The 24,139-nt window shown below is 33.4% G+C and overlaps 2 protein-coding genes across 2 annotated transcripts; both read left to right on the top strand.

Annotated features, from left to right (window-relative positions):
* Positions 1 to 1,048: 1,048 nt before the first annotated feature.
* On the top strand, positions 1,049 to 22,777 carry trpl (transient receptor potential-like). The gene is made up of 23 exons (XM_089711494.1): positions 1,049 to 1,133; positions 1,423 to 1,547; positions 1,933 to 2,170; positions 2,604 to 2,746; positions 3,365 to 3,545; positions 3,954 to 4,145; positions 4,884 to 5,118; positions 5,967 to 6,119; positions 6,483 to 6,738; positions 7,057 to 7,190; positions 8,667 to 8,790; positions 11,175 to 11,370; positions 11,780 to 11,941; positions 13,142 to 13,361; positions 14,025 to 14,223; positions 14,768 to 14,874; positions 15,872 to 16,006; positions 16,798 to 16,880; positions 17,559 to 17,646; positions 19,028 to 19,125; positions 19,546 to 19,656; positions 21,030 to 21,146; positions 21,913 to 22,777. Exons 1-23 carry the CDS (start codon positions 1,107 to 1,109, stop codon positions 22,042 to 22,044), a joined length of 3,456 nt encoding a protein of 1,151 aa, XP_089567620.1. The 5' UTR covers positions 1,049 to 1,106; the 3' UTR covers positions 22,045 to 22,777.
* On the top strand, positions 9,332 to 10,672 carry Tektin-C (Tektin C). Its single transcript, XM_089711455.1, has one exon. The coding sequence runs from the start codon at positions 9,379 to 9,381 to the stop codon at positions 10,663 to 10,665; it is 1,287 nt and encodes a 428-aa protein (XP_089567581.1). The 5' UTR covers positions 9,332 to 9,378; the 3' UTR covers positions 10,666 to 10,672.
* Positions 22,778 to 24,139: the final 1,362 nt, after the last annotated feature.

Below are 24,139 nucleotides of genomic sequence, written 5' to 3'. Positions count from 1 at the left end.
TAACAAAAAACATTAACCAATGAGCAATTAAGGAAATCCAGGTTCAGTGAGAGATTAGCTGTAATATAAAACCGTACGGTTAAACCAATTAACGAGGAATGCTAATAAATAGGTGATGTTAGGACAATCTTTGTATGGTTTCTTCTTCCATCACGTGCGTATCGGTAATTCGGTCAGGTTTGTTTTGATATGAATACAATGTTAGAATCCATACTAATCACTACATAGTATAAAACAAAGTCGCTTTCTCTGTCCCTATGTCCCTATGTTTGCTTAAATCTTTAAAACTACGCAATGGATTTTGATGCGGTTTTTTTATAGATAGAGTGATTAGAGAGGAAGGTTTTAGTATATAATTTATTAATTTTAGACAAATCGGGCGAAGCCGCGGGCGGAATTTTAGTATAGGTACTTATGTCGAATGTCTGTTTACGCTCTCATGGCAAAACCACATCACCGATTTGGATGAAATTTTGAATCGATATAAAATAGCTGAAGACTCAAGGTCACAGATAGACTGTTTATACAAAAATCAGCCACTAGGTACATGCTTGAAATAGGGGATGAAATTTTGTGACAGTGCTTTTTCTGGGAATTAAAACCGAGTGACTTAGCTGAAGCTATGCTTGCTTATGTGTGCTAACGTAAACATGATTTTGTGGTCCAAACATTTTTTTGAACAAGTTCAATCCATGTAGATGACTTTTGCTTTCAACATGAAAGTTATAACGATAACAGACCATGGATGGATCCTGCGATGTATTTTTTTCAAATTAAACTTTTCATAATTTGTCTCTTAATAAAATGTAAGTATCAACTACGTCTTACTTATTAAATTATTATGTAAAACTAGCGGTCCGCCCCGGCTTCGCCCGTGGTACATGTTTTCTCTACATAAGAACCATCCTCGTACTTCAAGGAATATAATAAAAAAAGAATTATCGAAATCGGTTCAGCTGTTCTCGAGTTATGCGCTTACCAACACATTTTGCGATTCATTTTTATATATAGATATAATAAATCGAAGATATAATAAAAAAAAATTGCAGAGTTCGTTTGCGGGGACGAATGCTGCTCCAATTAACTAATCATTCAACATCAACATCATGGCAGACAAAACAGATGTAGAAAATGTGAGTATTAAGTACCTACATAATTTAAAAATAATAACATAGGAGCGTGGTATCGATTTAGTTACTACTAGATATTATGTACCTACGTGTACTATTATAAATTTAAGGTATAAAAAAACGAATTGTCCTTACCTATAATTGGTGGAAACATCCTTAATATTTATATATTTCTAGATATTTATATATTTTACAACACATTTGTACCTACTTACGTCTAATAATTGTTAATTTCTCGTTAATGTTTTTATAAGCCATTGTTTCAATAAATATTATAACACAACAATCTTAGGGCGATGCCCTTGCGGAAAAAATGCGGCGACCCATCAAACTGCCGGTTCTGCCAAAGACGCTTAACATCGAAGAAAAGAAGTATCTCATGACTGTGGAAAGAGGAGATATGGCGAATGTGAGGAGGTGAGACTATAAATAAATAGGTAGGTAATAATCAGAAACCGTAGGGTTTTTGTGCCAGCAAAATATTATTAATGTTGTCCTATCTTTTCAACTCGTCGTTTTAGGAATAATATTTGTGTTAATTTAAACTTTTTAATTTCATAATTACCAGTGCTTTCATTATAATTTTTATTCAATTTTTGTAGCTTACTTTAGAAAGTAATAGTTTTGCTAGTTTGTAACCTACCTAAGTTCGCAAAACTTTTCAGTGTAACATTTTGATTCATAGTTGTTATATGCTGTGATAAATCTAACGTTATTAAAACACTAAACTCTATAGTTAGATATTTTATTAAAAATATGTTAAGTATACAATTTTAAGGACATGAATTAATATAATCCCCAGGTTGATCCAGAAAGCACATCGCAAGAAGCACGTAGACATCAACTGCGTAGATTCCCTTGGCCGTGGTGCTCTAACCCTCGCTATAGATGGTGAAAACCTGGAGATGGTGGAGCTCCTGGTGGTTCTGGGGGTGGAGACGAAGGATGCCCTGCTGCAGGCCATTAATGCGGAGTTCGTGGAAGCCGTGGAACTGCTTTTAGAGCATGAGGAACTGATCCATAAGCACCCGTCGCCTTATGTATGTATGAAAAATGTCGTAGGACTATAATTGTCATCGGTGTTATCAACACATTTTGTTCTAAGCTACTAATCTGCTAAGCGACGGTGCTGAGGGCGGGAAAAATATGATTATTATGAATTGTGAATTGTTAAATTACCAAATTCAAACATTTAGACAGAGTTAAATTTTAATATAGCTACTTTATAATACGCAACATAGATTGTTACTTATCATTTTTATGCAACACTGAACATTTCCAAATTGTACAGATAGGGATGCATAAAATAATTTAATGATCAAATTCTATTTGTTTCCATTTCTGTTTGTTTACATTTAATTCGACTAAATTTTAAACTTTTGTTGTGGTTATTTTAAAATGTGATTTTTGCAAGAATCTAATATCCACAGTACTTTGATGTTCACCTTAAATAACTAACTTCTTAAATTTTAGAGCTGGCAGAAGGTAGACCCAACCACGGCGATGTTCACCCGCGACCTCACACCTCTGGTACTGGCTGCACATAAGAATAACTACGAAATTATTAAATTATTGTTGGATAGAGGAGCGACATTGCCAGACCCTCATGATATACGGTAGGTAAATATAGTATTTAAGTCAAGAAAAACTTGTTTATAATTACAAATAAAATAATCGGTCATAGAAGTATTCTTGAGATTATTTTAGTCCGTTTAAGCGTTTTAAAAGTTATTTATTGGTTTGGATTTGATTGGTTAGGTGGCCTATTGTGGCATACATATATTTAAGTGACTTGTATCCATAATAAACGTATTTGATTTCGTTTCATTTTAATAAAGCATTGCCATTTTCCTGAAAGGGTTATAATAATTTTATATTGGAATGTACAAACTTATAATTTGAGTAATTTCATCGCGTCTGATTATTGCATTTGCATTATAACGACTCCTCTGAGGACCAACATCGATATTCACTCCCTCGACTCTACGAATATTTTATCAATACCTTATCTATATTTTCCCAATTGTGTGTTCCTATAGGGACTTGCAAACAATCAGGTTTTAATATTTATACTTAATTCAGGTTTTAATATTATTAAACTACTTAGGAAACTCAACCATTCACCAACGTCAAAAAATAAGGAGGTTCCCAATTCAACCGTATTTATTTGTTCATTAACCGACTTTAAAGAAAGGAGTAGATTCTAAGTTTCACCATGATTATTTATTTTTTAGTTGCGGTTGCGACGAATGCATCACAGAGTCCACAGAGGACCCGCTCCGCCATTCGCTTGCCCGCTTGAACGCGTATCGCGCGCTCGCTTCGCCTTCGCTTATCGCGTTGTCGTCTAACGATCCCGTGCTCACTGCGTTTGAGCTGTCCTGGGAATTACGGACTTTGGCTTTTGCTGAACAGGTAAAATAAAAGTTATTAATTAATATTTCGACAAAAATCAAAAAATGAGAAAGGCAATTGCTCAATATGTTATATGGACATGTTTTAAATGATTATAATATTATGGACTCTTTCGTTACGAAAAGATATTTATTCTTCTCTTCATTTGGTAGAAATTTACAGTTAAAAGAGACTTATTCTATCTACAAATATTGTTATTCGCTACAATGTCAGATTGCTATATTACATCATCAAGGATATAGGATCAAATAATACATAGGAATAGCTTTTATGTTGCCTGGATACTTCGAATTATTTATTTCGCTCTAAGTAGCTTGTCATTATTCATAATTCGCTCAAATATTATAAAAAATGCCCTTCTCTTTATTTGATTCAAGACATTATTCTTCCTAATCTTTCCTTACGCAGGAGTGCAAAGCAGACTACTTAGAACTGCGACAACAAGTGCAAAGGTTCGCAGTGGACCTTCTAGATCAATCTAGAAGTTCCCAAGAGTTAGCCATCATGCTGAACTACGATCCTGAAGAACCGCCCTTTGAAGAGGGGGAACCCATGAAATTGGCTAGGTTGGAACTCGCCGTGGACTTTAAGCAGAAGAAAGTAAGTTGGACATTAGAATAAATTTATAGTGATTCTGTATTGCAATTGTTGAAGTTAATTCAACAATAATAATTAGTAATTTCTGAACATTTTCGCTTATAACTTTTTTATTTATAGTTCTACGACAAAAAGTAACTGGACCAAAGTTGTAGAGAATTTAATTTGCAACAAATAATGTAACTCAATGTTTTTCATCAAATAAATAGTTTAAGATATATATCGTAAAAACCACATCAACTGCTATTTTCAAGATGGCGGCCGTGGGACAAGGGTGGCGACCCCACAAACTTGGTGATAGCTTCATACTGAGCCCCCCATCAAAAAAATAAAATTGCGTCCTCTAAAAAATGCAACCCCAAATGTAACTTTTCAATGGAGTATAACTTAAATTTGATAAATTTAACTTAACTGAAAATTGATTACAGTCAGTGATATAAAGCTTTTGCGTTAAATGCAACAGTTAGGCATATATAGTTTCTAGCTGCGCTCCGCCGGTTTTACCCGCAGTGCTTCGCTCCTATTGGTCTTAGCATAATGATATATATATATAGCCTATAGCCTTCCTCGATAAATGGGCTACCTAACACCGAAATAATTTTTCAAATCGGACCAGTAGTTCCTGAGATTAACGTGTTCAAACAAACAAACTCTTCAGCTTAAAAATATTAAGTATAGATAAGTAATAATTGTGTATGCTCAATGCTCATGTATTTCTTTATTTTTATTTTTTATCTACAGTTCGTAGCGCATCCAAAAATCCAGCAGCTCCTTGCGTCAATATGGTACGAAGGTGTCCCCGGGTTCCGTAGGAAATCAAACCTGGAGAAAATGATGATAATCATCAGAGTAGCACTACTATTCCCATACTACTGCTGTTTGTACATGGTAGCACCGAATTGTGCTACTGGCAAACTCATGAGGAAGCCGTTCATGAAGTTTTTGATACATGCCTCTAGTTATCTGTTTTTCTTGTGTAAGTTGATTTTTTTACTAATTTTATTACATAAGGTGTAAGGGTAATTCTGAATGACGGGGTCAATGCAATAAATGCAATGAATACGTAACTAGTGATTGATTTCACAAATATTAATGCTTTTATTATCAAACCTGTTTATTTTCATGCGATGCCTTCACAATTTAAATACTCACAATAAAACCTCTGAAGTGGTGTTCACAATTTTCCGAAATTACCTCACATCCGAAATTCCCCAAATGCACTCTACCTATTTATATATCGTGTCAGCTATATACTTATATTTAGATATCCAGGGCTATAATATACGTATTTGATGTTTTTGTGAAAAGAAAGTAAAAATGTTCTATTAACGAATTCAATAACATATTACTACTTCCAAACTAACGTAAGTTAATGTTTTATTTCGCTGCTGTGATTTAGAAATTAGATTGGAATTAATTTTATGAATTACGATTTTCGTCTTAATTAGAAACAATGTATAAAATTATAATACCTACTAGCTTTCCGCCCGCGGCTTCGCCCGCGTTTTCAAAGAAATACCCGCATAGTTCCCGTTCCCGTGGGATTTCCGGGATAAAACCTATCCTATGTGTTAATCCAAGTTACCCTCTTTATGTGTGCTAAATTTCACTGTAATCGGTTCAGTAGTATTTGCGTGAAAGAGTAACTAACACACACACACACACACACATCCTCACAAACTTTCGCATTTATAATATTTGTAGGATTCAAAAAATATTATCTTCATAGAAAAACATTGCGATACCACGAGTATATATAGTTTCGCTACAGACACAACTTACAAAAAAAGAAAATAAGATACAAGAATTATTTATTTATTACAGTAATATTAATCCTGGTTTCCCAAAGAGCGGAGGTCCAAGTAGTGCAGTTATTTGGTCCAGATTGGATGGTGAAACAACTTCAAGAGGAATTAAAGAAACAGAGAGGCAATGGACCGACGGTTCTAGAAATAATTGTTCTTATATACGTAGTTGGTAAGTTTGTGCAGTAATTAAATGTAGTTATTTGATTGGAAATTAATTGAAATGAAAGTAATTTTGACAAAAAGGGTGTATTTTTTCAAAATGATATTTTTTCAATTAAGTCGGACGAACCGAAGAAGAAATTCGATTATAATAAAATCTTTATAATTGCTTAGTTAAAAAAAAAAATGGAAATGTCAAAATCAAATCTATTTCATATTGCTTTTAAAAAATAAAAATCAATTGAAAATGCTAACACGATTGACATTTCATTCTAAATTCAAATCTTCAAACTCACAATCATTATTCTTTTTAATCTTTTTCTATATTAAAAAGGTTATCTAATTATTCCTTTCAATATTACTTTTCCGCCAGGTTTCATCTGGGAGGAAACGCAAGAGATGTACACAGAGGGTTTTCGCTCATACCTTCGCAACATGTGGAACTTTATAGATTTCACCCGGAATTCCCTGTACTTTGCTGTAGCGATACTACGTTTTGCTGCTTATTTACAACAGTCGTCTGAAATACAGAAGGACCCGAAAGTCAGGTTTATACCACGCGAACATTGGGATGATTTTGATCCTCAGTTGATCGCTGAGGGACTGTTCGCCGCTGCAAATATTTTCAGGTGATTTTTTTACGGTGACTTTTCGATGTGTAAAAAAAAATGGCACTTTCAATGTGCAAAAAATGTAAAAAAGTTACGAAATATTGTTTTTTTTGGGACTTAATTTTTGTATGTGTAATTTATAATATTGCTTTTTTTTAAATAATGAATTGTAGGTACTAAATGTTTGTATGTGTAATTTATGTATTATCGTACTTAATTCAAGATTTCTAACTTAGTTTGCCTCTTAAGCAAAAATATTTGTTCACGATTGTGTACTTTTGGAAAAAAATACATATGACAATTACTAGAAACAATATTAATTTTATTTTGTTTCAGCGCGTTAAAACTAATACACCTGTTTTCCATAAATCCTCACTTGGGTCCTCTGCAGATCTCTCTGGGCAGGATGGTGATTGACATCGTTAAATTCTTCTTCATTTATAGTCTTGTGCTCTTTGCTTTTGCTTGCGGTAAGTTTTTAGTTGGATTTTTCTAATTTTGTGACTTTTAACACGTTCACTGCGACATCATTATCAAAGAACTTTCAGCTGGTGCTTTGGAGACCTAAAAGATCTCGAAACTTATCCACCCTTTGGTGCGTTTGAGACCTAATCAGTCTCCTAAAGATACAGTTTTGAAAATAATTTATATCTTCCAGAAAACAATGACATATACTTTGAAGTTTTTGTGGATGAAAGATAGTCTATTGTTTTATATTTTGCTAGGTTCGCACGCAGTTATGACATTTGAATAAACTACAAATACCAAAAAAAAATTAGATATCTATTGCATCTCGTACCGCAACCGAAGATAGTTCAATATGTGTAGTAAGTAGTGATGGGAATGTCAGTTGTCGATTGAAATATTATAGTTTAATTAATTATGCAAAGTGTTTTTCATTAAAACATGGTAAGCATGCTTGCATTGCGCGCATATGGTAACAATTCGTTTTCCGAACATTTTCCAAAATTTTTATTATACTGGACGATGCAGCAGTATAATCCGGCTTTGATTTTTTGTTCTTCTCCGTAGATACTGCTTTCCGAATCGGTGGTAAATGTTAAAAATATGTAATGGCGTTTCAAAAGTGCTTGTAGAAGAAGTCTAATTGAATAAATAAATGTTTGAGCTTGAGTTTGTTAGAAATCTCACCAAAATAATAGATTTTTTACACTTTTTTCTTTTAAAAGAACTCATTGTTTATAAAAAATAAGCAACACCTAGATACGCGAGTATTATTTCCAAAACGAGCGAGCTCCCACATCGATGCTAGGACAACACTAAACCGAATCAAGCAGCGCCCGCGCCGCCTACCCTCCCTCTCTTGCGTCTACGAGGCCTACGTTTCCACGAGTACCGACATATCTCCTAACGCAAGGAATGAATATAATTACAGTACTGTGCGTTAGGGACCTAATCCATCTCTAATTTATTTTTTAATGTTATTGAACTCAACTTTTAGTAGGAAGCAAATATGTATATTTGTCCTACTCATACTTAAAGAACTTTACAAGTTAGACCCTCCCGCAAGGAGTGAAAAAACACGATTATATTCAACGCACAAAACAAAAGTCCTGCAAGGGATCTGATAGATCTCGTAATGCAGCGAACGTGTTAAGAGATGAAAATTGTAACATTTAACAGTTCATTCGATATTATTCATTAGGACTGTGAAATCAATGAAAAATATGATTTAGGATTTTAATTTATGGTCAAATATAATTTTTGAGCAGCAAAAGTTCTTGTATCAGGTGATATTTCACTATGTATTGGGAAATTATTTTTTGCAAAAACGTGCGAAATGAGAACTTCTCAAGCTTTATTAAAAAAGCTTTTACCACCAAAGTCTATGAAGCCCATCTAATTATCTCAGCCTATTATCTCAAACCCATATCGTTTTATAAAAGAATGCTATCTTGTACTAAAAAACACACAATAATTACCAGGTCTAAATCAATTGCTATGGTATTTCGCTGATCTGGAAAAGCAAAAATGCTATGTTTTACCTGGGGGTCTCCCTGATTGGGATAAAGCCGGTGATTCTTGTTCAAAATGGCGGAGCTTCGGAAAGTGAGTCAGCGAGTAAAGGCTAGAAGGTAATCGCTAGAGTTGTAGAAAACATAATTCCTGTTAATATTAAAGAAACAACATATAAATTTAGTTTAAAAATATAATAATTTAGTTTTGCTAACGCTATCTTTTAAACTTTGTTGTTTATATAAGAGTGATACATGATATCTTAGAAATTCCTTTAAACATGAAATTGTTTTTTCGTCTATTTTAAATGAAAATTAATAATAATGATATGCATACCTAATTATTCGTCCTGTCGTGATATAATACTGTATTAATGAAAGCTACAAAAAACAATTTAATATGTGATGAGAAATGACTTAGCTATTTCGTACATAAAACTTTCAGCTTTAACTTTTATTTGAACTAACAATAATAATATTCACTGCAATTCATCAAATAAAACTCCATTACTACATTGCAAAGTGATTTAAAACTGCAAACTTTTTGTTTGTTCGATATAAAGTTTAACCATCTGACCTAGTTGCCATGACAATAAACAGTTATGTCAATTTGTATAAACTATTCCAGTGTGATATTTGTTTCCGTGAAATCATAATTTTATAAGCTCTAAAATCAATAAAAATGGGAGAAGAACAGTTTGGTGTTCGTCATGTTATAGGAGCACCTATAGCAACAACAAGACTATCTGAACAGGCCATAGTTTGTATGCCGCCAAGGTCTGCAAAGTTCACGTTAGCAGAATGGAAGTTGAGCAACGACATGCGCTGCAGAAATACAGAAGACCAGCAGCAGCTAGCAGATCGCGTGATCAGAGAATCAGAAAGAATAAGAGAAGAAACTGCCGAACGAGCTGACATCATGAAAGCGACATCAGATCGACGCATAGAAGAACGCATCGGTGATATAGAATTCAATAAGAATGAGCTGCAAATTCAAAGAAAAGAAATTTGCCTTGAACTAGAAGCGTTGAGCGTTTATAAAACTCGTCTGCAAGATTGCCTCGCTTCTTTACAATCCAATGCTTTAACTATATGCCGTAAGTGTTTGATGCTGAGAGACGGCCGGATTGGTATCGATTTAGTCGTCGATGAAGTAGAACATGCTCTTCAGCAAGAAATTACTACAATCCTCGGTGGCCAGAGCCTTCTGAAGCGAGCTTTGGAACAATTAAATGAACAAATGAGACGCCTTCGATCTACTAGATATCTTCTTGATCGAGACCTTCAGTACAAACAAGCAGCGATTGATTTAGATCAAGGTTCACTGTCGTTAAAACCAACTAATCTGTGCCTATCTATTTACGAAGGCTACGCCAATCTCGACCCAGCAAATATATCAGCTGATGAATATAATGCGTATTCCGCAAAAAACATTCAGTTAGCTGCCAGAGAAGTGACTAGTGCTCGTCCGATTCGAGTCTTCATTGATACTCTGTTAAAACAAGTTATTGATGATCTTTGGGGAGCGTACAACAAATGTAATCACGAATTCAATGAGCGTATTGAAGATACGAAACGTGCGAAGGCAAAACTGGAAGATATGCACAGAGAAACGACTCAGAAGATTTCTGATATGCAGAACAATATATTGCAGTTGCAAAAAGCTCTAGCTGACAAAGAAGGGAATACTGCATTGGCTCATACAAGGTTGGGAAGGAGGGCGCAAAGGGTTGGTGCTGAATTAGTACGTGATCCTCCTGGACAGTCTCTGTACTATGAATGTGAAATGCTACGTCACAGCACAGAGCAACTGCAGCAGATGCTTCATGAAGCCAACGCTTCTCTACGTTACCTTCTACAGACACAAATTCAGCTCGAAGAAGACATAAATGTCAAAATGAATACATTAAAAATTGATGAAGTGGATTGCATGACGCTACGCACTACGATGGATTATCATGCTTATTAATTTTGATATTGGGTTTTAATATTATGTAGTATGAGAAATCAAGTTTTGCTAATAATATTCTTTTAATAAAATTTATATTCGATTGTACGATATGTGTCTTATTTCGTATTGAAATAACGCATTAAAATATGTGTTTTGTTTTGTAAGCTAGATCTAGCTTATATTTAATTCAAAATAATCGAAGATAATATCTACTGCTAATGCAATAGAAGCTAGGTGTCCATAATATGTATCAATAGTTTAAAAAAACATACCATCGCCAGATTAAAACATGTAAAAATGCATTTTAACTCATAATATTATACTTGATATCATTGTGTCTGTAAAAATTAATCAACTTTATGTATTGTCTAAGAACGTATGTTATTTCTTTATTATTTCAATATAGCATTTATTTAATCTGTCTGTATTTAATTTCTTTTTTATTAAGATAAACCTGAAAATGTTAATGTTCATATACTGTTCTTGTAACTCTTCAATTAAAAACAGCCCAAAATTTATTTCACTAGCGTATTCGAAGCCTCCCAATCACTTTTCTGGGCGTCCTTCGGCATGGTTGGTTTGGAGAACTTTGAGCTGGCTGGTATCAAGAGCTACACTAGATTCTGGGGTCTGCTCATGTTTGGCTCCTACTCGGTGATCAATGTGATTGTTCTGCTGAACCTCCTCATTGCCATGATGTCGAATTCTTATGCTCATATTGATGTGAGTACTTTTTGAAACTGTTTTTTTATTTTATAGGTAACTATGTCATTGTTCCATGATAAATTTTACTCAAACACCAATTTTTTGATTCCTTGATCGAGTTACGGATAAAATATTCCCTTTCTGCGACGTATTTTTAGTATCATTGATTGAATGTAGGACTTTATGGTTATAATAGTCATGTTCTGCACTTAACAGTGCTCCAACTTGTTAGAAATACTTCAATATTTTGATTTATTTTGATGTTAAGGTTATCATTAATTTATAAGGATAAAAGTACATTGATTACATGCAACATAGCAGTTACCTACCAGTTTATAAAGAAGTCCAACCTAATCTACCTTAATACACTGATGTAATTCAATTAAGGTAGTATCGATTTTAGTAAACGCATCACCCTTACTCCCAGGAACATTCAGACGTGGAGTGGAAATTTGCTCGTACTCGTCTTTGGATGAGCTACTTCGAGGATAGTCCCACGCTCCCCCCACCGTTTAATATCTTCCCCACTCCCAAACGGGTCATGAAGCTGTTCAAATCAAAGGATAGTGATAAGAAAGTGAAAGTTAAGGTAAGATATACTCCTCTGTCTTTGTAATGATTAAAACTTATCCGTTTGAAGTAGGTAGGTATTACATAATAGGTAATTAATAAAAAAAACATATTCTTTAAAAATGGTTGTTTCCATTTTATGATGATAAGTTTTGGCACAGATAATATAATACTAAGTTTTAAGAATTTTTTGAAAAATTAGCCTTTCGATTCTAATACTAATTGTATAGTTACTTAAAATGCAATGAGATACTGTTGTAATCTGTCAGTTTGTCTGTTAAATAACACAGTTACATGTGGTTACATGGTGGAATGCGAATATGTAGTGCATACCTATTGGATAATTTTTTCGAGGCATATCGAATTTGCTTAAAATTTTATCTTATACAAAATTTGAAACACACTTGTACAATAATTATTTTACGTCTACAATATTATTTATTCACTCCGTAAAACATTTTGATTTGCTGTTATTTCAAGGTTCTATTGCAAAATGTGCGAAAGGTAAACAGTTAGCCCACGCACGTATAATCACCGTAAAAATTACATTTTTAAAGAACATGCTGACGCGCAAATGCGTTGAAAAACATTCCCTTTTAATAATGTTAAAGTTTTAACACAGCATGTGTTCAAATTAAGCAAGCTATAGAATATCTATTTGAACTAAAGTTTTCATAATCGTGTTATAGTCGTGTTCATTAATCATATTTATGGCGTTAATTTAGGGAGCTTGATTATGATATATTTTGAAGCTCATATTGAGATATGATAGGACGTTTAAGGGTTAAGGGTTTCAATTAAAAGGATGTTATTTATGCATGGAATAGCTGAAGTAACTTTATGCGGTTTGAGTTAAGTTTTCGTCGCATATACATTTAAAGTTATTCTTCGTTGTGTGAGTTATAGTTATAGTTACTCGCACTCATAGCACTTTATTAAAAGTCTGTTTATAAAAAAGTATACTTACCTACTACCTAGAAGTAATTTGTGTCCACTTCATAGAGGAATTCAAGACTGGTTTTGTCTTCTGAAAATCGTAGTAAGAAAAAGAACAGAACATACGCACACCAGACTTGGTTAAGCCCATCCTGAATTTTATTACTTCTTTCGAGATAATACTAATTTTAATATACCTAGGTTGACAAAGATATAAGCCATCTTTGTCATCTTAAGTAATATTAAAAGCTTTATGAATTCGAGTTCACAATTACTCCTTTAGGTTGACAAAGAAAAAGAGCACGACGTGCGCTACACAGCGGTAATCCGCGCGCTCGTTTGGCGCTACGTATCCGCCATGCACAGGAAGCTAGATGACGATCCTGTTACCGAAGATGATATCAATGAACTGAAGGGAGACGTGTCAGCTCTGAGATATGAACTGCTGGATGTGTTTGGAAGGAACGGCATGGATGTGAGCTTCACTGATCGGAAGGAAAAGAGTGAGTCAATTGTATTGTTTTTTGAAGTGAAAACTTCTTTAGCGGCGTTGAGCACTTTTTCTGTAATGGGTATAAAACCTTAAACTCGCGTCAGGACACGTGACCTGATCGAAAAAGCGTAAGACGTAATATCAAACATGCTCAACGTTAATAATCAAGTTTTCACTTCTGCCGGCACTCCCGGAGTGCAACCCGTCTTTTTGACATTAACAAACATACAGTCTTAATAGAGTATGTTAAAAATATAGAGTAAGTCATTTAGTATTCATACTTAATATTATAAATGCGAAAGTAACTCTGTCTGTCTATCTGTTACTTAATCACGCCTTAACTACTGAACCAATTTGCATGAAATTTGGTATAGAGATATTTTGATACCCGAGAAAGGACATAGGCTACTTTTGACCCCGGGAAATAGGATAGGTTTTATCCCGGAAATCCCACGGGAACGGGAACTATGCGGGTTTTTCTTTGACTGCGCGGGCGAAGCTGCGGGTGGAAAGCTAGTGTACAATAAATGCTACAAATTCAAAATTTCTGTAATTTTATTAAAATGTTTATAGTCTGTATGACGAACAAAAATATTTATAGTGCTTTGTAATGCCTCGATGTTTGTATAAGTTGGCCTAGTCATATCTAATAACTTTATTTTTTTCCAAACAGCTGTTCTCGCCAAACGCATGAAGATCTGGGAGCGGCGTCTCATGAAGGACTTCCAAGTGGCTCCCGTCTCCGTGATGGATGAGGAAGGAAGACCAGCTAACGAGGATGCTCTGGCGAGGTTCAGGCGCATCGCAAGAATGGCTGCAGCAGCGAATAGCAATGATAAGTGGAAACAGGCGCTTGTTGCTACGGGAATGTCGTAAGTTTTTGATGACATTTTCTTATGATTTAGTTGTAACAGTTTTTGAAGTGAAAACTTCTTTAGCGGCGTTGAGCACTTTTTCTGTAATGGGTATAAAATCTTAAGCTCGCGTAAGACGGATGGATATCAAACATGCTCAACGTTAATAATCAAGTTTTCACTTCTACCGGCACTCCCGGAGTGCAACCCGTCTTTTTTTTTTAGTGGACCACTCTTTGTGGTATTTTATTGGTGACGGTTAATTGTTGAATTACAGGGATGTTTGTTAAAATATAGGATAATAATACAGTATAGTAAACAATACCACCAATGTGGTAAAATATTTATTAATAAGTGAAACTGCATATGTTTGTTAGCGTAAATACCAGAAGTATTTCGGCGTTACTTTTGATTGTATATTGTAAGATGAAGAAGTTCTCACTATAAGTTGTGAAACCAAAATCACAAAGCACAAAAGGATATTTATACGTTTAGATAAAGTTAGATTAGATAGAGTTAACCCATATGAGATAAGAGGGAAATAATAAAAACAATAATTTAGGTCTCAAATCGGACGATGTCGTACCCGAGAGTCATTCAGAAGTCAGCAGAAGCTGCAGCAGGCGATGGACCACGCTAAGAGACTGGTTATGAGATCACCTTTACCAGGTGAATAGAATTTAACTTGATTTTGTATAAGTAAAAGATATTCATCATCATCGTCGTTGCCTTCATCATCATCATCATTTATTCACGTTATATCGTCAAACGTATAAAATTATTCATCGTTTTTCATTCAATATTATTTATAATTCGAAAAAACTAATTAAAATCGAACAACGGTGCCCATAACTTTGACAAATACAAGGAAAACTTAGTTCTAGTCATATCGTCTATCTATCTATTACAATCAATGATAATCACCTCAGCACATTAAAATACATTTTTTCATCTAATATTTGAAAACAGGTATAAGTAGAGATTGTCTAATCTAAAAATGAACGCCCCTCCACTGTGTTTACGCTCACATTCAAAGTACGTGTATAGACGCAATACACACAAATTGGTCTGCCTCATTGGTCGTTCAGTCCTCCAGTCCCGTCCATGCCCGAACGACAGGACCAGTTGGCCAACTAGTGCATAAATGACGCGATGCACGACAGAACGGACGTGTCATTCCGTACATAGCGCGCTCTCCCCGCCATACAATGCTAGGCACCTGAACTGATCGCCCGATTAGTTGACAAATCAGTGCGCGAGAGTCAAAGTTTGCAGTAGAATCGACGCGCGCACACATATAAAGTGGTTCAATAATTATTTGTCCTCACACATTGAAACAATTAAGTTTAGTGGAGGGGCGTTCATTTTTAGATTAGACAATCTCTACACTATCTGTGCCTCGCGGTTTTACCCGCATTGCTCCGCTCCTATTGGTCTTAACGTGATAATATGTAGCCTATAGCCTTCCTCGATAAATGGGATATCTAACACCGAAAGAACTTTTCAAATCGGACCAGTAGTTCCCGAGATTAGCGCGTTCAAACAAACAAACTCTTCAGCTTTATAACATTATTCTAGATTAGATAACATATAGATAATGCAATACATGCCAAAAGTATGCCTAGTTAAATGAAGCTTCTCTTACCAACTATAATATATTCAACAGAAATGTCACGAAGTACAACACCAATAGAGATGCCGGTGTCTCCCGGCCATACCCTCATGGAGCTGATCAAGGATATGTCTGAGGATGTGGGAGCTAGTGTTGATTTGAGAACACCTGTTATGCCTAGACCTGATGGTGAGGAATGAAAAAAATATAATAAAAAAGAAATGCGTGCGTGTACTATTGTACACACGTAAGTAGTGAAACTTCTTTATGACCTTATTTTTCAAAAAATAATTTACTATATGCAACTTTACAGAAATACGTCGAATCACGCGTGGTAGGGATAAGAAAAAGATGGCGCGTAACGGAAAAATGTCACGCGTAACGAAAAAATGTTACACTAAATTTTTTTCCAACCCCGATAAAGAAGTTTCACTTCAAAACAATAAATCTGCATTCTTATAAAATACTAGCGCTCCGCCCGCGTTTTCATATAAAAACCCGTATAGTTCCCGTTCCCGTGAGAATTCCAGGATAAAACCTATCCTATGTGTTAATCCAAGTTACCCTCTATATGTGTGTTAAATATCATTGTAATCGGTTCAGTAGTATTTGCGTGAAAGAGTAACAAACACATCCTCACAAACTTTCGCATTTATAAAATTAGTAGGAAATACAGTTAAAATAAAGTCGCTTTCTCTGTCCCTTTGTATGCTTAAGTCTTTAAAACTGCGTAACGGATTTTGATGCGTTTTTTTAATCGATAGAGTGATTCAAGAGGAAGGTTTTATAATACAATTTATTAGGTTTTAGACAAAGCGGCCGAAGCCGCGGGCGGAAATCTAGTTATGTAAATAGCTTTTTCACGCAGTTTTCATCGAAAGACATAATTTGTTAAGATTTTTATCATAATTTTTGCCAAAAATGTTTTAAAATATATAAGTACATAATTTTTATATAAATACAATATATTTCGTTGCCAGGAAATTATTTATCTGCGACAAGGGAGCTTCTTTCACCAACTCCTACGATGGAAGCTAAACACCAAACAAAGCTTACTTTTAAGGTAATAAAAACTTATATGTTTACTTTCATTTAATATACTTAATTTTCTATTTGATTCTTTTGATATGGTCTTTATAATATTGAAAAAATTAACACACTTTAGTTAGTGAGCCCGCACCGACTAAGTTCGCCGTTCAGTAACTTCGGGCTAAATAGGTACTACAATGAATAATTGATAGCGTTTATATCCGTTCTAAAGTGTTAAATTTCTACATATATCTTACACGCATAAAACCAAACACTTAAATACTAGTATAATAAATAAATAAATAAATATTTCGGGACAATTTTCACACACGGCACAATCTGATCCCATACTAAGCTTTCGCTTGTGTTATGGAAGCCAGATGGCTGATAAACATGCATGTATAATTTTAAATAAATACTTATATAAATAATTAACACCCAGACTCAGAGCAAACATAGATCAGACAAATAGAGTTCATCACACAAATATTTGCCCCGGGTGGGAATCGAACCCACGACCAAGCCAATGCTTGGAAGGCAGGATCACTACCAACCACGCCGACCGACAAGTATAATAAAAATACATAAATGAACACAGTTACTTAGTTTTATTCGCTCTACATTCAAAATAGGTATCATAGATACATCACGAAACACAAAAGCTCAGAATTATAATGTTCTGTTTCATAATAATGATTATATTTTTTACTAGACTCCTTCAAGAAACCCGTCACCTTGTCGAGTTCGAAGCAGTAGTCCTGTTGCAGGACCGAGTAATCCTCAGATTGAACAGAGATCGGGTATGTAAAAAAATATATATTTAAAAACAGCTAATTTTTAAAATATGTTCTTGTCTATGCTCTATCGTATTTTCTTGTGTTTGATCTATGTAGGTAATTTATTTATTTAAACTGTTGTTTTTCGTTTTCTTGATAAAATGAATCTAAATTGGTGTCAAATTTAATCTAGATCAATCCAAAAAAGTTTAAAATATTATCCGTATTTTCTAGCCTTCGTTCTTTTAGCCTTTTTGAGGCTATAACTTTAGTTTCTAAGAGTCTAATAGGATATAGAGTTTCTTATAGATTATTATATCTGTATATATATGAAACTCAAAGGTGACTGATATAGTGATCTATCAACGCACAGCCCAAACCACTGGACGTATCGGGCTGAAATTTGGCATGCAGGTAGATGTTAGGACGTAGGCATCCGCTAAGAAAGGATTTCCCGAAAGTCTTGCGGGAACGGGGAAAAACGGGAAAAACGTACAAAGTCGTGGGCGGAAGCTAGTTGAGTAATAAATTTAACAATGTTCTCTATTTTATAAATTTTATAGGACATATTATTTGTAATCATATATTGTATGCTCATAGCATAAGATTTTCGACATACTTAGGTACCTGTAATTTTAAAACAAAACATTGTTTTCATAACTTGTGTTGAGAAGTAATAATTTTTCGACTTTAACATTGTTTTGTAATTTATATATGTTTAAATGGCTTTTATTGGAACCCTGGGGATGTTTAAAGCTAAGTTTTCGTTTACTAAATATACCTACTGGGATAATTTAAACTGCAAGTTTAGTATGAAGGGCCATAGTCACGTGGCCATGAAAAAACATGTGAAGGGTTTTTATGTTATTGTTAACAATAACAATATTATACTAATACAATAAAAAAGCTACAACTTTTAGATAAAAACTATAAATACTTGATGCATTGTGAACGTAAATTTAATATTATTTATATATTTCTTTTCTTTACGTGTTTGTTTATATATATATACTAGCGGTCCGCCCCGGCTTCGCCCGTGGTACATATGAAAAATAGATGTTGGCCGATTCTCAGACTTACCCGATATGCACAGAAAATTTCATGAGAATCGGTCCACCCGTTTCGGAGGAGTATGCAGACTAACATTGTGACAAGAGAATTTTATAGGTATATAAGACTAGCGGTCCGCCCCGGCTTCGCCCGTGGTACATATGAAAAATAGATTTTGGCCGATTCTCAGACTTACCCGATATGCACAGAAAATTTCGTGAGAATCGGTCCACCCGTTTAGGAGGAGTATGCAGACTAACATTGTGACACGAGAATTTTATATATATAAGATATATATATATATGTATATTTTATTTCTATTTTTTAAGTATCTGTTTATTTATTTATTTCGTAGTGGATCCAAGCCCATTGAAATCGAAACGTGTTACGGACCCAACGACCGTGCCGAAGGTTGTTAAAAGGAAACCGTCGTCACCGCCGGGAGATTATCAAGTAAGTGATTATTTTTTTTAAATATAATTAAACATAATTTATTGTTATTAATAATTATCATAATTATTAGTAGAGCATACATTATTATAATTATTTTTTTTTCAAAAAATTCATACATATAAGTAATAACATGATTGTATACCTATTAAAAACTCTTAGCAATATTTTTTTGTTAACGAATCTAAGAGTATCTATATTTAGTATCTATATTTTTATTATTTCACACTACATGATTAGAATAAATGTATTAATTTCAATGAAAAAAGAGCTGTTGTTTTGTATGAAATTCATTATTTGAAGTATTCCCAAATACAAAATTCAATTTATTTTTATAGAATACACTTTTAAACATTTTCCATAGAGATATATCTAGGTTTATATTATTAGAACAATTCTCGTAAATAATTTAATTCTATATAGCAGGATGCTTCAGATGTTAAGTCATCTGAAGACATAGCTGTGGCGAGGCCGGTGGCTGACGTCAAACCGAAGGGGTCATTGCCCCCTCCACCACCGTATTGTAAGGCTAAGGTAAGTTAATCACTTATCTACACTAATATTATAAAGAGGAAAACTTTGTTTGTTTGTTTGATTGTAATGAATAGGCTCATAAAACTACTGGACCGATTTTAAAAATTCTTTCACCATTCGAAAGCTACATTATCCACGAGTAATATAACGTATCATCACGCTAAGACCAACAGGACCGGAGTAATGCGGGTGAAACCGCGCGGCACAGCTAGTGTAACTGGATTGGAAAATTTAGGATAGTGTAACTGGATTGTTACAGGTTTATGAAAAATGTGTGATCTTTCGTTTTTTCATCAAAAAACAAATTTTATGAAAAATCGGCGACATCTGTGAAAAATAGAAATTATTGACCACTAACTTTAACTACAATTTTTTTTTTATAAATACATGCTACAACTTGGATAAAATAATATAAGAATTTTAAATTAGGTTCGTTTTTTGAAAAGCTTTTTAATTTAATTTTTCACATAAATAAGTAAATTTTAATGTATGTCCCTATCTGAATTTTGACACGTTATGGACATGTGTCTTATTAATGCTTTTACAAACTGGGTCAAATTTCGGCAAACTTACTTTCGAGGCGATTAAGTATTTGTGATTTAGTTAAACTGATAGATCAGAAAGATAGGTCAAGGCTAAGAAATCTAATATCATTAAATAATGCCAATATTTATAAAAAAATGAAAAGGTTTAAAGTGGCGTTATTAAACGTATAATTAATATTAACATCGCGTTTGTCTCTACGTAGAAAGTACACAAATGAAAAATGTTTCTTAGTCAGAGAATTATTTTGAATGACATTCAAGTAAATGTTGTCTATTGAACATTGCTGTTTACTGTTTTTCCCGAGTTTCATCAGAATTTGTTCCGCTTTATGTGTTCCTGTAATAAATATCTAATCATTAACATTCACAACACTTTCTCCAGCGGCTTAGTTCGCGAGGTATCTTGAATAAAGAGGCTTATTATGTTATTCCAGGCGATAATCTATTTTCGAACCAAATTCACATCTATACTCTCACACAATCATCGAATTCCTACTGATGTTATGAACGTCAAAGATTTTAAAGAACTCTTTTATCCAAAATCAGCTGATGGGATGCATGAAATTTGATATAAAGATATATTTTAGTCAGGATTAGTAAGTACATACTAGGCTTTTTATCCAGGTGCCACCTGAGTATATCCGCGACTTTAGCTAATTTGTGATATTCGAAGCATACCAATGACGTATCAAAAGGATAGACAATAATGAACAACACTCGCTTACACGAGTCAGGCAATTACCGGACTTTGTATAAAGTAACTAAAAGTACCTTAGAAGAAGAATTTGATTGCATTTGATAATAAATACATGGTTATTTAAATAACAGGTTCAAGCACCAACAATGGAAATCACTCCATGCACTCCAGTGTGCCAACGGGCCTTCTCTCCCACTCAGGGAAAGGCAAAAGAACCCACGCCAGAACCTAAACGACCAATTCCACAGGTATTTATGTTGTTTTGTGTGTGTGTGCGTGAGTGTGTGTGTGTGTGTGTGTGTGCGTGCGTGCGTGAAAACTGGATAAGAATAAGAATATTTATAATCTATACTTAATATTATAAAGCGGAAGAATTTGTTTGTTTGTTTGAACGCGCTAATCTCAGGAACTACTGGTCCGATTTGAAAAATTATTTCGGTGTTAGATATTGCCCATTTATCGAGGAAGGTTATATATATATATATCATCACGCTAAAACCAACAGGAGTGGAGCACTGCAGGTAAATCCGCAGGGCACAGCTAGTAATTATAATTAAAATATGACTTTTAATCCTTGTTTTATTAATATAATAATTGCTGAATAATTATCGAACGTAGATATGAAATAAATAGATGGTGATAAAATCATTACATTTATTTTCTTTTTCCCAGTTATTATGTGATACTAGATTCGAAGTGAAATTAGTTACCGTCCATCCATAGGTACTCGTTTAATAATCCTTGTAATTAGGTACTTTAATTTTATTTTGCGAATAACAACTGATCTACACTAATATTATAAAGAGGAAAACTTTGTTTGTTTGTTTGTTTGATTGTAATGAATAGGCTCATAAACTACTGGACCGATTTTAAAAATTCTTTCACCATTCGAAAGCTACATTATCCACGAGTAATATATACATATATATCATCATGCTAAGACCAACAGGAGCGGAGTAATGCGGGTGAAACCGCGCGGCACAGCTAGTTACTCATAATTTTCTAATGTTACAGCCACAATCACCAGTAGAATCGACAGTGTCAGCGAGTACAGAAAATCTGATACCGTCTCCAGATCCTCTGCAGCAGACAAACCTTGATGAAAACATTCGAAGTATCAAAAAAACGTCTAAAACTTGGCTATAAAGAAACTATGATTATCGAGTCTTAAATAAATATAATGGTACATCAACTTTTAATAACCAAATTGAAGAAGATAAAAATAAGATAATAACTTTTGGTACCTACCACATTTGACAGGTATCAAAAAATTTTACAAAAAATATATTTAAAAATTTTCCTTAAGTATATGTTATACGTTCGATTTTTATTTCAGTTTTTCATATTTAGGTTTAGAGACATTTTTAAAATATCTTATAATGTCTGGATGCAGAAACCAGGAAAATATACTGTTTTACGCATTGTTTGACGAAATTTCTAGTTTATTAACATCGCTAAAAATAGTTTCATCTAGTTGAATAGAAGATAACATAATATATTTCTTAAATATTTTTAATATTGTACATTTCAAACTTGAGTCCCTTATCAAGACCGTCCGAATCGCAACAACTATTTTATGACTTTGTATTTTAATTAGAATATTGTAATTATCTCAATTATAATCAATATTGTTTTAACTATTAAAATCAAATTGTAATAGCTATAATTTTTTTTAATATAGTTTTGGTGTGCTCTTTATTAGTTTTATGTTTATTTTCAATTAACGTTTTAGGGTTAGTCCTTCAATGCCCTACATAGATCAATTATTAGAGATATTTTGTAATACATATAATTTAAGTTTAATATAGGTAACACAAGTGATAACTGCGTTAAAAACAACCGACTTCAAACTTGCACTTTCAACATTTACAAATACAGACAAAATTCTCATAAAATAAAAACTACTGGGCCTATCCGAATAAAATTTTTATGGGACCAATTCCTACCCAAACCTCGGAGTAATCGGTGTACATACATAAAAAAAAACATACCGGCCGAATAGATAACCTCCTCCTTTATTTTGAAGTCGGTTAAAAATATAGTATTACTCTTACAAAAGTTACCCAACTTTATAATGTTTTCATTGTATCCGACAGTTACCGGTTACGTCTAAAAGTTAATATCAAAAACATCTTCTTAATGAAACTAGTTTTTAATCCTTTTAAATATTGCTTACAGCTATTCTAAAGTTTTCCTTATAATTTTAACGAGCAGCAAATGCGGTATATTTTATCATTAAAACTATAATCTTGTTGGGTTGCGTGTTAGGGCTTTTATTCACGAGCGGTTTATTTTCTTTCAGCTTTTTTTTCATCAATACAATAAATAATATGTAATTCGAAAATAACATGAATACTAATCTATAAATTACCTTCTCACTATATTATATCGAAAGGGTATTTTTAAACATACTCAAGAAGTATGTATTTGGCTTTGAAATAAAGTTTTTTTAATAAATATGGCACTGAAATATCGTTAAAACTATTCGTTTGTAAAGGCCTTAAGGATTCATTTGTACTAATGAAAGGATATTCTTCTCTTGATATTATTATTATTTATTGCATTAAACACTTGTGGAATCGTTAATTTGTTTATATGAATAAATTGTTAACTTTTAAATAATCAGATATCTACTTTCCATAAAATATAAATTATTGCATTGATTTTTTCATTTGTTTATCATATTTTTATTAAGCAGGCTTTCATTTGTCATTTTTATTAATATAAGATAGTGTCTTTTAACGCAACTTTAGGCGCAACGATAAAAAATAAAACACAAAAAATAAGGTTTTCAAATAGTGTATTCCAATCTTTCTCTAAATGTATATTTGAGATTTTATGAAAATAAAATTTCTTATGTCAACGAATTATCTTTATGTATTCGTATATTGGTATATGACGCCAATAATCCCGAATCACTTAGTTAAAAACAAGGGTTTGAAACAAATGGGGTGGAATCCGATACAATATATCGGGTCGTAGTTTCAGAATCGAATTCATGACGTATATGAATGATATACCGTGATTTGATTCCATGCTATTTGTTATATAGGTATGACTTTTGGTACATAATAATAACGTCTCTGGTTAACATTGGTCTATTGAATTTTTTGTCTTGTGCTTTTATTCATACTTGATCTTGATGCATTATTAAATTTTATGTTCTCTGTATTGTTAACAATTAACGATTATCCGAAATTATATATTTTTATAGTTTTAATGTCTTCTGACTAAGTTATCT

The sequence above is a fragment of the Colias philodice genome, chromosome 26, assembly GCF_061535455.1.
Source record: "Colias philodice isolate Cphi_HAF_F1 chromosome 26, ilColPhil1 Martin Lab GWU primary, whole genome shotgun sequence".
Lineage (NCBI taxonomy): Eukaryota > Metazoa > Arthropoda > Insecta > Lepidoptera > Pieridae > Colias > Colias philodice.
Note: the sequence above shows the minus strand (reverse complement) of the source record. Positions and strands in the feature narration are given on the sequence as shown.

Excerpts from the sequence above, each read along its gene's own strand:
- Tektin-C (XM_089711455.1), top strand. The coding sequence starts at position 9,379 with ATGGGAGAAGAACAGTTTGGTGTTCGTCATGTTATAGGAGCACCTATA.
- trpl (XM_089711494.1), top strand. The coding sequence starts at position 1,107 with ATGGCAGACAAAACAGATGTAGAAAAT. Across the intron at positions 14,224-14,767 it reads CTTGTTGCTACGGGAATGTC|GTCTCAAATCGGACGATGTC; the intron begins GTAAGTTTTTGA and ends ACAATAATTTAG. Across the intron at positions 19,657-21,029 it reads CACCGTATTGTAAGGCTAAG|GTTCAAGCACCAACAATGGA; the intron begins GTAAGTTAATCA and ends TTTAAATAACAG.